Here is a 14,061-nt window from a genome sequence, read left to right on the forward strand (position 1 = left end):
CAAGTTTGATGGAGCAAGCACCCAGATACAACCTAGGTTCTTTCCCCAACCCTTGTCCTACGAATTGCTTTTCATACAAACTCTTATTTTCTCTCCAGGCCTGTGGAGAAGTCCCTTTGCAATATGCACTGACCTCTGTCTTGGAGCAGACCCGGTCCAGGCCTCAAGCACCCAAACCCAGGCAGCCCACATGCCTAGAGCTCATCTCAGCTCCAGCTTTCCCTGTAAAACCTTCCCTCAGCCCCACCTCCTGAGTCTCAGCAGTGGAGGGGGGGCATTTGTAGGAGATGCGGGGTGGGGTGGGGGGTTGGGCCGAGAGACTCAACTCTGTTTCTTGGTGTCTGGTTTCCCTGACTTGGCACCCACAGTACAAGGCACTGTCCCCCCAGATCTGTCCTGAGCAACCTGGTATGGAGTCATGAATTGTCACATACCATGATCCCCATCACACACTTGTGATCATCGCCTAAAAATAGATGAAGTGAAGGAATATCCCACAAACAGAACAGAGAGGCTGATAGCTGCTGCTGCAGGTGAGTGTCAAGGTGCCTGCCTGGCCCAACCTCTCTGCTCTGACACTCCGCCCACTCACATCCCGCCTCTGCTGCGGGGTGGAACAGAGGTCATACTCCCTGGAGCTCCAGCCTCGGCCAACAAGCTCAGGGCTGGGCAACTGACGACTGACCCACAGAGACTCAGTTACTCAAGCCTCTGAACTAAAAACCACTCCAGGATGGGGTTGGGTATTACAACTCAGGATCGTATGGTGCAGGCCGTTTTCAGCCTGTACCCGCTGAGGTGAGAGCAGAGAAAGCCAGAAACGGAGGCAGCCCGCAGGAAAGAGCACACGGATCATGAAATGCTGCTAGAGAAGTGAGAGAGGGCAGGCGGCTGCCTCCCCAGGGCCCCTCATCAGCCCCACCATCTCCATGTCCAGGAGGTGGCCTGGATCTTAGGTTATACCAGCCTTGCTCTAGGCTTCCCCTTTCCATTTGAGCCAGTTGAAGGTGTTCTCTTCCTTACAATCAACAGGCATCAAGAGAGCATTTTATTAATAAGACAAAAAAACACTGCAAATCACTTAAGTGTCCAGCTACAAGGAACTAGTGAAATAAATAATCCTCCACCATGAAAAACATGAAGAATAACTAGATAAATTAATTTTTTTGAAATACTCTTAAGCAACTGTGTTCTACTGGCTTCGGATGAAAAAAAAAATCAGTGGAAGGAAATACTGAGCCCAACATTTGCTGACTGTCCAGTGCGGGCTCTGCTGCAGCCCTCATGTTACTAGATGCATCTTCAGACAAGATTTGAAAGGTGAAATGACATCCTCCAGGTGGTACAGCTATTGAAGCTGGAGGACAGATGTCGTCAGAATGGAGACAGAGCTCTGAGCCTAGTTAATCTTTCAAATGCTTTTGCAAGGATGTGTGCTATGAAGTCTAGACACATATGACTGAGGACCTGCCAGGGGCTATTTCAGACAAAGCCACCATTGCCATCTGCCTGCCACTGTGGTCCACCCCAAAGTCTCCCCTGGCTGGCTGGTCTTTTTTCCTGAATTCTTTCCTGAAACTTCTCTGGCTGGCATTTTTTCTTTTCTGAATTCTTTCAGAATTGAACAAGTACCTCGATATCACTTTTTATGAGAGCGATTTCAGATAAAGGCAGTTTTTCTTAGATTTTTCTGAGCTCAGAACACCTGACCCAAGAGGAAATTACTCCCTGATAGAATTCTGACTCTGCCTCTCCTGCCCCTTTCTTTTCCAAATCTGCAACCCCACCCTCATCCACCATTTCTTCCTATGACTTATCTTCTTTCTGCCTCCGTCTCCCCTTTCCCAAGCTGAGGGCTGAGACCGGTCAGTTACCTGGTGGGACCCTGGCTGGTGAAGTTGCTTTGCCTGGATTCAGCCAGTCCTCTAGTTTCCATGGCAATGCCTTCCTGCAGTTCTGACGATGTCTCCTCGCATGGCAAGTGGGTCCTAGGAAATCAAATATGCAGCAAGCGAAATTGATTTCCAGCTCATCCACCTCTTGGACATGTTGAGGACTGAGATGGCCAGATGCTCTGCTTAAAGAGGAATGCCGCTGTCAGAAATCCTCACCCCAGGGCTCCATACTTCAGTTCACACTCCAGCAGATCCTGGCTTTTAGGATAATGTGGCCTTTCCTTTATGGCAAGGAGGCCACTGCCCATAGCCTAGGTGAAAGGGGCAAGCCAGCAGTAAATGGTCCTTATTAGACCACCGAAGGCAGGGTGTTGGGGTGGGGGAGTTACCGTGCCTGCCTCTGGAGCCAGAGCAGTTGTTTCCACATGAGGATTCCAGAACAAGGATTTTGGTTCACACACATCTCTGCATGCTGAAACCCTATCTTCTAAAGCCAGATCAAATGCCGCCTCCTTCAAGAGGTCTTCCCTTGCCCTCTGTCCCAGTGTGTGTGTGCTGCAGGAAACCACTGATTAAGAGGAGGGTCCTGCAATATTGTAATGAACTGGCTTCATATTTGTATAGTGCTTTCAAATGAAAGTCCACTTCTGCTGTGCCCTTTTGCCAAGGTAGGGGTGGAGGACCTTCCCTTGTGCAATTCAGGGCAAAAAGTCTGAGCATCAGCAGAGCCTGGTGTTTGTTGAATTTCCTGGAATAAGAGCTCTCTGTTGGGGCCTGTTTTCCTTTCTTTCCTTTTAAAACTTCCTGGGACTGAAGTCTGATCAGCCTGATTAAAAGCCATCCAGGCACTGGCCTCTAAGGATTTGCACTTCATCCTTCGAGTCTTGAAGAGCCCAAGCAAGACAAATTAATTCGATCACATGACCTATTCCAACCTAATCAGCCTTCTTAACAAGGTGGCAACACGGTTGAAGAAGTAAGCAAGGATTACTGTCAGGGTAAATATCTGTGTCTCCCCAGTGAGTGATCAGAAGTCAGAATTCCACAATCCAGCCGCCAAGCTGCTGCCTCTTCCTTTCTGCAACAGCCCTGCTCTCTCCAGCACAGGGGGAGCTCATACCACACCATGGCTCCTCCAGGTGGTCTCTGCTCAGCCCTGACAGCCAGCAGGTTCTTCTCTCCCTCAGCTTCCCCATATCGAGGATACTTTTTTTTTTTTTTTGCTGAAAACACACAGTGATACATAAAGTACCTGCCATTTATTGACTGCTTACTGTATGTCAGCCACATACATTCTATCACTTAAATCATATAACAACATTATAAGAGAGGAAACTGAGGTTCAGGGAGATAAAATAACTTTCCCAAGGTCACATAGCCAACTGGCAAAACTGAGATTTGAATGGCATTTCATCCCATTTCAAAGCCTGCTGTCACCCATTCATGAATCTGCCTTCTGTATTTTCTAATTAAAGCAAAAGTTGAATAGAACATGGCTGAGGCAGATGGTGACTACAGCTATGAAATTAAAAGATGCTTGCTCCTTGGAGGAAAAGCTATGACCAACCTAGACAGCATCTTAAAAAGCAGAGACATTACTTAGCCAACAAAGGTCTGTCTAGTCAAAGCTATGGTTTTTCCAGTAGTCATGTATGGATGTGAGAGTTGGACTATAAAGAAAGCTGAGTGCCGAAGAATTGATGCTTTTGAACTGTGGTGTTGGAGAAGATTCTTGAGAGTCCCTTAGACAGCAAGATCAAACCAGTCCATCCTAAAGGAAATCAGTCCTGAATATTCATTGGAAGGACTGATGCTGAAGCTGAAACTTCAATAGTTTCTCGACTTGATGTGAAGAACTGACTCATTGGAAAAGACCCTGATGCTGGGAAAGATTGAAGGCAGGAGAAGGGGACGACTGAGGATGAGACGATTGGATGGCATCACCGACTTGATGGACATGAGTTTGAGTAAGCTCCAGGAGTTGCCGATTGACAGGGAAGCCTGGCGTGCTACAGTCCATGGGGTCACAAAGAGCTGGACATGACTGAGCGACTGAATTGAACTGAGGACTGAGTTCTGTAGCATGCCACTAGAGACATGACTCTGATTCCCTTAGCTGCACTATGTGGGCATTTTTTTTTTTTTTATTGCCAAAGCACCTAATTGAGTTCTCTCTCTAATCTCATAAGAGACCACTCACACCTCAACCTTATACATATAAGAGACCCTGTCAGGACTTCCCCTGACAGTGGATAAGAATCCATCTGCCAATATAGGGGACATGGGTTCAGTCCAGGAAGATTCCACATGCTGCGGAGCAACTAAGCCCATGCACCACAACTGCTGAGCCTGCGTGCTGCAACTAGTTAAGCCCGTGCACCTAGAGCCCATGCTTTGCAACAAGAGAACCAACTGCAATGAGAAGCCTGGGAACCGCAACAAAGAGTAGCCCCCACTTGCTGCAACTAGAGAAAGCCTGCATGCCAAAACGAAGACCCAGTGCAACCAAAAGTAAAATAAAAATTAATTTAAAGAGAGAGACCCTATCAGAGGCCCTGCTACAATTAGGAAGCTACAATTCCCTTGCCCTTCTAATATTGTGTACCACAAAGATGGGAACGCATGTTCCAAGGCACCGGGTCAGTTACAGGAGGAGGAGGCAGGGGGACAGTGAATCCCTCTCTCCAATCCCTGGTTCCGAGCGGCTGGCATACCTGGGGGTGGGGAGCTGGAGGTGGGGCAGCAAGTGACAGCTGGGCTGGAGCTCTGCACAGCCTGTGTGCCCGGAAGATCTGGAGGTGGTCCCTAGGACGAAGGTGTTCTGTCCCCACCAGCAGGTCCTCAGGGAGCTCCAGGCGCCAGGCAGTCAGCCCAGCATTTCTGCCTAGTCTGGTTTCTGCTAATTGTGTGGGAGCACATCCTGAGAGCAGATTTACTTGCATCCGCAGCAAAGGACTCCATGCCCATGACATCAGGGCTGGTGGGTGAGTGAGAGGGGCAGAACTCACCCCAGATTTCAAAGCAGGCCTGCAGCCGGCAGCAGTGGGAGCCACTGCATGTGGCCAGGACCTATGACATCCACTGGAAGGGGAGGCAGCAGAGTGGGGGACCCAGAGGCCTGGGTTTAAGTCCCTACCCCAACACCTATTAGCTAGGTATACTGGGGGCTTGTCACTTACCCTCCCTGAGTTTAAACTTCCCGGTCTTCGAAAAGGAAACAAAGAAAAAATTGATTGCATAATGACTCGTTCAAACACCCAAGTCCCGAAAGGCATATTTAGTTGTGAGGAACAGGAAGGGTCTTATGTGATGTAAGTTCAAGGGACCCAAGGGGCCTTTTTTTCTGGATGCATCTCCCAATTGTTTCTTGATGCCCAAAGTTCTACCCTGATGTCTTTCTTCTAGCTCCAGAGTCTCTACCCTTTTTAAACGTCTGGGGGATATCTAAATAATAGCAAATCCAATGAGTTACTCCTCAGAGAAACTGATTTCACAAGGTAGACAGAAGGGGAGACGGGGTGGGAGGAGAGGAAACAAATGTCTGAGGTGACATTTTGAGTCCCCAAGGACACACAGGTACTGCTGGAAGGGAGAACCTTCTGGCAATCACTGCAAGATCAGAGACTCAGAACCTCCAAGGGAAATACAGAGGGTGGAGACTAGGGGCCAGGCCCCATTCTGCCAGGAGCTAGCTGAGGACTTGACAGGCCTCAGGCTCTACAGAACGAGCAGATCAGGCCAGGACAACCTGACGCTGCCTCCCACTCACAGACTCGTTCTTGGTGGTGATGCTACCTCTATAGGAAGAAGCCCTGTGAAGTTGGTAACTAGCAAGAACAAGGACAGCTGGTGAAACACAAGGAAGTGACTGTTTTGAAAGACAAGGTCATTTTCTACGTGTAAAGCTCATCTTCTGTGTTTATTTATACAGAGGAATTCGTCTCCATGAGGTGAGGCTTTTTCGTCACTGGAGGAAGCAGAGGTTCTCATCAGAGTGGAAACCGGTAATTAACTTTGTGCTCTGTGGATCTGGTGTCTTCCTCTAGTGACTTTGGGGACATGCGAGTGAACAGAAGTGACCTTTTAGAACAAGGGTGGAGAGTATGACACATTATTTTTCTTCTCCTCCCAAGCCCCGAGGAACTAGAGTGATGGGCAGGCACTGCCCCAGCCGCATGTGACCAAGGAACTGAAGTCACTGCATTTTTGCCTTCAGTCCTGGGGAAGCAGGTTGCAAATGGTTTTCTTTTGTGATAACTGCTTTGGGCTCTGCTCAGGAAGCAGCACGAAGAAGTCTCCTCTTCTGTAGGACGCGACCCCCTATGCCCAACAGCTCATCTAAAATAGCTACATCAGGAGATTGCTCTGGGGGTTGAGGTGTCCTTGGTGCTAGCTGCAATTCTCTGCGGCAGGTTCTGAAGTCTTTACTGCATTATCTGCAAAAATATATCAGAGAGCTCTTAAATAATTGAGTAAATGAAACAGATCTAAATAGAAAGAGCAAAATGCAAAATATTTTTATTTCTGGTCTTTTCAAGGTGTAAATTTAATTTTTTGTTGTTGTTGTTCAAAGGAAACACTTTGATCCTTCTTTATGACTCTTCACTAGCAAAATGATCCCAGTAATTTAAAAGCGAAATGGAAACCGGTCTCTAATTTGGTGAAAGAGCTGGGAAGAGAGATGTCTCAGGGGACAGGAAGATGATATCCTCCCTCTTTGGGGGGCCCTCAGCAAAGGGCCAACCAACACACAGGTTCCCAGCACAGCTGTGTGATATCGCTGAGGATAAAGAGTGATTCATATTTAAGGACACACATTTGTAATTATTTCTTCAAAAGCTTTCTAAAAGGATTGGAATTTCAAGGCAAAGATCTATGATTCATTCAGATTCCATTTCCTCCCTCAAAATAGTGATTGGAAACATTAAAATTTTTATGTGACTGTGTCAAAGTCCTTTGCTCAAATAAATCTTACAGGGAAAACTGGTCTGTGCATAGACAGATGTTAGGCTGCTCTGAGAAGCAGGGGAGGGACCTGGATGGAGCTTTTTGGCCCAAGGCTGTACCATCCCCAGTGTGAACTCCTATTCTCAATCCTCAGTGATGCTAAGGAACCATTCTGGAAACTTCTGTTAACCCACTCCTGCCTCTGTGAGATAATTTTTTCCTGTCTCTCCTTTTGAGATCTCTCTGGTGTTTCCATGGGATTCTGTACTAATCTGTCAACAGGCTCTTACCACGTGTGTTGTTGGGCATGGCACCCAGTGGGGCTCAGTGAGACTTGGCTGGGGGTCAGGCTGAGACAGCCTGATGTGGACACAGGTAGGAAATGGCCAGTCCAGATGTCGGGCAGCTGGGGCTATCGGAGGTCAGAGGGGTCAGAGAAGGTTACAGCCTGGGACACAGAAGGCCCATGGAGGTGAGCATCTCCAAGACCAGCAGGGAGCGGTGATAAGCGCTTACCGCATGGCAGGGGCTGTGCCATGAGCTTTACCCTGTTTTAACCTCACTACTGCTCTCTGAGGTCAGTACTAGCATATTTTGTGGATGAGGAAACTGAGGTTTGGAACTGTTGATCAGCTTTTCAGAGCCAGTTTTCAAACCCGGCAGCGTGACCTCGAGACTGTGCTGTTGGTCACCATGCGGGCCTGGGGATGCAGAGCAGGGGAGGGGAGGGCATGGCATCACCCGAGGGAGATGGCAGAGAGGGCAGCATTTCAGAGCCCCTGCTGTGTGGCTGACCCATTCTCTGAGTGTGCATGGGCCCAACCTGAGCTCACAGAGAGGCTCTGGGAAACCAGAGGCTCTTGAACAGCTTTCAAATCAGATGGGGCTTGGGTCTTGCTGGCCACCTGCTGAGGCAGAGCCGGGATGAGTTAGGCAGAGCTGGCCCATGTGGTGGTGCTGTGGGTCAAGCACCATTCTGGGCAGGAGCCCCAGCCTACCTGCTGGGCCTGCCTTCTCTTGACTCTCCCACTGGGAGAAGCCAGACAGACCCCAGGGATCCTGGGTCTCAGAAGTTCCATGTTGCTTCAAATGCTCCTGATCCTGACAGCCTCTGTCCTTCTCCCTGGGGACCAAGATCCTAGGAGCCTCATGTCTCCAGAGAGCCTGACTTTCTTGTTGTATGCCATGCTTGGACCTGTTTTGTTTTTTTTTTTTCTTTTTTAGTTGCAGCATGAGGGATCTAGTTCCCTGACCAGGGATGGAACTCAGGCCCCCTGCATTGGGAGCTCAGAATCTCAGCCGCTGGACCACCAGGGAAGTCCCCCTTGGGCCTTTTTTCCCTTTTATTGCAACCCTCTTTGAAGAAACCCTCTTTGAAGCAACCCTCTTTGAAGCCCCTCTTCAGCCCCTTCTTCAGAGGGTTTTATCAGCTCTGATGTGGGAAAGAAACTATTAATACATACCAAAGTTTTAATAGCAGATAACTGTCCTAACAGTGTTCTTTTTCCTTTTAAATAAGGGCAATGCCTTAAGCTAAAGGAAGGAGCCCTCAGTTATGGAACACAGATATTGACCATCAGCCAGTTAGCAGGGAGAGATTTGAGTAGGGTGAGAATTTCTGATGCCCCTGAGTTATATAAAATTTCCTGGACCTCAGCACCAACTTGCAAGAGTAGGATGGAATAAACATCTGTTGGCATGCTTTAAGATTTTCCTTCCTTTGCCTGAATCCCAGAAAGTGGGGATCCAAAGACTGCATAAGTTTGCAGTGATAGGGAAACTATTGTCCATCACTCATAGGCAGAGTTTGCTAAGGAACTGGGACAAAGAACCTGGACACAAAAAAATGAAATGTGCATCTGAGAGAGGAAGAGACATATACAAGTAAGTGAGGAGAAATGATGGAGGAGGGCCAGTGCCAGGGATGCAAGGACTGATGGACTGTCGTTGCATTTTTGGGCCTTAGATAATGTGCAATTTGCATGGGCAGGAGAAGTTTTCAGTGCTTTTTACATGGGACAAAAATAACATTAATATTGAAAATAAAGTTTCTCCTGGTTTAACTCAATCAACTCATTGACAATTTAAGAAGCATCGAAAAAAATGTAAGTCCATCTGTACCAAATAGATACTCCCATTTCCCAATGCTGCTCCATTTTACAGTTAAAGATTCTGAGGCATAGAGGGTTTAGTGCATTTTCCCAGTTCTCCCAGTAAGTTAGGAACAGGGCTTGAAGTAGAGGCCCCAGATTTCCAGGTGACTGCCTATGTCGGACATCATCGATGGTGCTGATGGCTTTGCTGGCAGGCATGGCCCCTTCCCCCAAGTCCATGAGCATGACTGAGTCCTGACCCTCCCCTGGAAATGAGGGACAGGGCACTGGGTTTGTACTCCACCCCAGTGCCCAGGACAGTGACTGCTGCACAGACAGAGCCTGATAGATGTCTGATGTACACAAGGGAAAGTGTGGCACTGTGGGGATGTTTTTACAGTAGTGTTTAATCTGCTGCATTTTAATCTTCATTTTCTTGCCTTCCAAAAGTTATATAACTTTTGGAGCATTTTCCTACATCTCTAAAGTGAGAATAAAAATGACTTCAGTGTGGGTTGGGAGGAGTCATGCAGTTAGAAGGAGTGCTGTGAACAGCCTCCACCCTCCAACCTGTCCTGCCCACAGGCTAAGGCATTCTTTCTCCCCAGTCAAGAGCAGCTATGGGAACAACCTGTTCCAGGCATGAAGTTAAAGCTCATCCTACCTGCTGAGACCGTTTTCAATACAATCCAGATCTCTGTCCGTGGTCCTGACCTCGGGGTGTGTCCTGGTGGGGTGGGAGTATTGGGTGCTAATCTTGGCCATCTTCTTGCTGTGTCACATTCCGCCCCAAGGTGGCTGCTGAAACATGAACGTGAACCAGATATGTCATCAGGAGGAGGAAGTAACTGAACACCCAGCTCGTTTGGGAGGGCTGCTCCCCAGACAAGCCTTGGCACACATGTCCTCCTCCATCTCTCTCACAACTCCTGCCACACTGTGTTTTAGTTGGCTCTCTCTAGGTTCTTCTTCCCATTCAGAAGCACAAAGAGGGTCTTTTACTCCTTTGTATAAGCTGCATGCCAAGAACTCAAAATTAAATGCTGATCAAACAAGTGAATGAACTTGGTATCCGACATAAGAAAGCTAAACCCTCATGATTCTCTTCAATGATGCAGTGTCCCTCTTTATTCTGACTTTGTGGTGGCTTGGTGGTAAAGAATTCACCTGCCAGTGCAAGAGACACGGGTTCAATCCCTGATCCAGGAAGATTCCCACATACTGTGGGGCAACTGAGCCCAGGTGCCACAACTACTGAGCCTATACTCTAGAGCCCAGGAGCTGCAACTGGGCCCACATGCTGCAAATGCTGAAGTCCGCACCCTGAAGCCTGTGCTCTGGAACAGGAGAGGCCACTGCAATGAGAAACTTGCACTGCAGCTGGGGCAACTTCGCTGCCCTCACAGCAGTGAAGACCCAGCAGAGACAAAAATAGATAAACAATTTTTAAAAAGTAAAAAAAAAAAGTCTGGCTTTGTCATTTGCCTGTGTTTATCTTATACTTTTGCACATGTTTTGCAGCTCCCCCAAATCTTGTTTTAAAACAAAGCATAAAAAGCCTAAATACTTGACATTTATAAAAACCTTTACAACAAAATGTTCAACCCGATACACACTTCATCTCATTTAATCCTCAAAATAACCTCATCAGACACATACAATTTCTGTCTCTATTTAAAGATGACTAAGTTGAGATTCCAGTGCTAGAAATCTGACCATGAATACTCTTCCTTCAGCAAACAGTGGAAGGTGCCTCTCTGATCAATGAGAAAAGAAAACCGATGTGAATACACAGCTGCATGATGGAAACAGAGACAGACCAGTTGCATGATTTCTGATCAAAATTCTGCAGGAGGAAAATAAATTCCTGAGGGTAGGTTTCTCTGAGGCAGATGAACACAGGCTCTCTTGAGCAGCCGCATGGCTTAAGTGTGTCAGAAGTCAGTTGAGACCACGCTAGAGAAAAATGGTGATTTCCAGAAATAGCCCAGTGGCTCACTCCAGAACTAAATTAATTTCATATCCACAGGAAGGTCAGTGCAAGGAGCCCAGAGCACTGCACCAAAGTACCCAACATAGATGTGGTCCGTGCTCATCACAAGTTCCTCGGGGAGGGGAAGATATTGGCTTTGATAGTCCTGGTTCATCTCTGAGGTTTGATAGCTTAAGCCCATGATTTAATTAAAATTTTATAGTTTTCTCAATAGATAAAAAAATGGTTTTGATTTTTGAAAACTATGTTCATTTATGTAACTTAGTTTCTGGCTGACCACAGGAGATACAAACAAATATAAGACAAAGACAGTCCTCAAGGATCTTACAAGTGGGGCAGATGACAGATAACAAAGAGTCCTGCTGGTTGTGTCAAGAGCTTGGATTCCGCCCTAAGCCCACAGGGATGTGGTCAGATGTGTAAAGGTTATTCTGGCTGCAATGGGGAGGGTATATTCAGGGAACATGAGCAGCTAAGTGCTGCAGTATCTCAGGGGAGGGACAATAGTTGCCTGAACTAAGTTTGTGGTAGTGAATCAAATATAATAAATTTTAAAACTAAATGGATAGGAGCACGGGGACATGGTAATTGATGGAGGATAAATCAGGGAGTCATGCTGCCATGACTGCTAGGGTGTGGGGTTGGTGTGCTGCCCACTGAGGCAGGGACTGGGGAAGGAGGAGGGCTGAGGAAGAGAATGATTCCAGTTTGAGATATCTGTGGAAACTGTGAAGCCAACATATGAAACAAGAATCTCCCATTAAAGAAATACTTCTATAATTTGAAATCATCCATCCAGTGATTTTTTTTAACAGCCCTGACTGTACTCAGTTATGTGCCAGGCAATATGCTAAGAGCTAGGGTTTTATTAGAAAACAATATGCAGCTTTGTCCTCAAGGAGCTTACAGTGGGATCTAGAGAAACTCTTAAAGAACTTTGGGACTCTGTCAAAAACCTATCAAAATTACTTTTTGTACATTTCCAGGAAAATTGTACCAAAAAAGAAAAATCTCATTGCCTCCAGTCTGGGCCCTTTCCCTGAACTGCTCTCTCCACCCTGGGCTCAAACTCTGACCCCAGATGCCATTGAATGGAGGCAGCACTTCTGGACCCTCACAGACCTGCCCACTGTGGAGAGCTCCTACATGCCAGGCACAGAGTAGGTGCTTGTGTAACACTGTCACCTTTAACCCTCCCAGTAGCCTCCCTCTTCCTTCCCATTTCCAGTGAAGAAACTGAACAGGTAAGCAGTTTCCCTAATGTTGTTGCTTGCGACCTGGATCAAGATTAACAAAAATCTGATTCCAGAGCCTGATAGTGTAAAGTCTGTGGGTAGAAAAGAACTGGCACTGCTTTTTGGCTTAAGCAGTAGGTCCCCTGCCTGGGGTCCCATTCTTTAAAGGACCTACTCTGACCACTTTCCAACCACAGCCCATGACCAATGGGACATGCTCACCCAGAACCCTGCTCCCTGCCCTAGGCTATGCTCTGGATGCCCTGGACCCCCAAATTCTCTGCCCAGCAGGCTGTGGACTAGCTCTACAGTCTGCTGGGGCCTCTTCCCAGGTCTGTCTTCCTGAGAAGTGTGTCACTGTGCATACCCTTAGACTTCCAGGTGGCTCAGGAGGAGCTGTTTGTGCGGGAGGGTTATATGGAGCTTGGAGGTGTGGGCAGAATGTCCACATGCATGTGTGAAAGTCCCCCCTGTGACTTGGGATAAATCCAAAGGGAAAAGAAGGAGGCAAACCATGGATGGGAGACCAGAGATTAAATCTCCCCATGCTACCATGTTCTCAAGCCACTGTGACACGTGTGCAAACCCAGAAGTGCTAGAGAGCAAACCCTCCTTGGGCAACCCTTGACTGACAGAACCCAGAACCAAGGATAGATATTCCCCTCTTTTGTCCCCTCAGGAAGACAATTCAGACCTATATTCTACGTGGCTCTTTGGAGAAGCCCTTGAAGGATCTAACCAGTTGCCCATAGTGGTGATTAGTTTGATAATGTACACTTGGGGTGGTTTCCCTTTTTTCCTTGTTTTCTCTTCCAAGACTCTTACTTCTCTTCCTTGGAACCACTTTCCCCAAAAAGCTGCCTGCCAGTATGCTCTTACCCAAAATTCTGTGGGTTCTTATGGTGAGAGGAGGGAATTACCTCAACTCAGAAAATGTTTTTTAGTTATTTAGACATGGTAAGTGGGCCCTTGACCCAGACCTCTCAAGAGTTAGAAGTAATCTAATTTTCTTTTTAAATTCAGTGCTCTTTATCCAGGAGAATGAGGTTGGGTAGGACAGGGCAAAATGTACATAATTAAAGGAAAATGTTAGTTTAAGATAAATCATAAGATCTTTCCCCCCTAATTGTTTCATAAATGTCATAATGGTTGTCTTTTTAAAGTTACTTAAAAGGATCCAAACAAGGTCTATATATTCTGATTGCTTGAGGTATCTCTTTGGTATTTTTAAATCTAAAGTTTCTATGCATTTCTCTTCTTTCTTTTTATGGAAAAAAACAAAACTGCTTGTACTATTGAGTTTCCCACAGTATGGATTTTTGCCAATTCCCTTTTTACAATGTTTCCTGTAAATTGGTAGCTGTACTCAGGATGTGGTTAAATTTGGGTTCCATATTTTTTTTGCAAGAATATTCCTTTGGGTGATTTTAGCAGCCATTGGTGATCATTGATTCATTAGGAGTTGCATATTGGTGATATTCTACCTTCCCATCTTCATAAGTTAGCTGAAATATTCTTAAAAAAAGAAAATTTGACACTATTTGGCTGCTTAGTAGTATAACTCATACAGGAAAGGCAGGTGCCTGCATGCTAAGTCACTTCAGTCGTGTCCAACACTTTGAGACCCTAAGGACTGTATAGCCTGCCATGCTCCTCTGTCTATGGGATTCTGCAGGCAAGAACACCATCGTGGGTTGCTGTGCCCTCCTCCAGGGGATGTTCCCGACCCAAGGATCAAACCCATGTCTCTTATGTCTCCTGCATAGGCAGGCAGCTTCTTTACCACTAGCACCACATGGGAAGCCCAGGAAAGGCAGGATAAACATTTAATTCTTTTCCATTAATACCAGCTTTTAAGCCATGAAAACCCAAGTGATTGCCCAACTGCCCAAGTGTTT

At 46.8% G+C, this 14,061-nt stretch overlaps 1 protein-coding gene across 5 annotated transcripts in view; it reads right to left on the minus strand.

Annotated features, from left to right (window-relative positions):
• The window catches only part of CNGA3 (cyclic nucleotide gated channel subunit alpha 3), a 38,353-nt gene that overhangs the window by 13,825 nt on the left and 10,467 nt on the right, over positions 1-14,061 (minus strand). For all 5 annotated transcript variants that reach the window (XM_081484532.1, XM_081484531.1, XM_081484533.1 and 2 more), the window contains 2 exons: positions 9,600-9,736; positions 1,875-1,988 (listed from right to left, as the gene is read on the minus strand). In XM_081484532.1, coding sequence (XP_081340658.1) covers positions 1,875-1,988; positions 9,600-9,700 — 215 coding nt within the window. In that variant the 5' untranslated portion in view covers positions 9,701-9,736. The remainder of the gene's footprint in view (positions 1-1,874; positions 1,989-9,599; positions 9,737-14,061) is intronic.

The sequence above is a fragment of the Giraffa tippelskirchi genome, chromosome 4 (assembly GCF_054371585.1).
Source record: "Giraffa tippelskirchi isolate mGirTip1 chromosome 4, T2T-mGirTip1v1.2.pri, whole genome shotgun sequence".
In the NCBI taxonomy this organism is placed as follows: domain Eukaryota; kingdom Metazoa; phylum Chordata; class Mammalia; order Artiodactyla; family Giraffidae; genus Giraffa; species Giraffa tippelskirchi.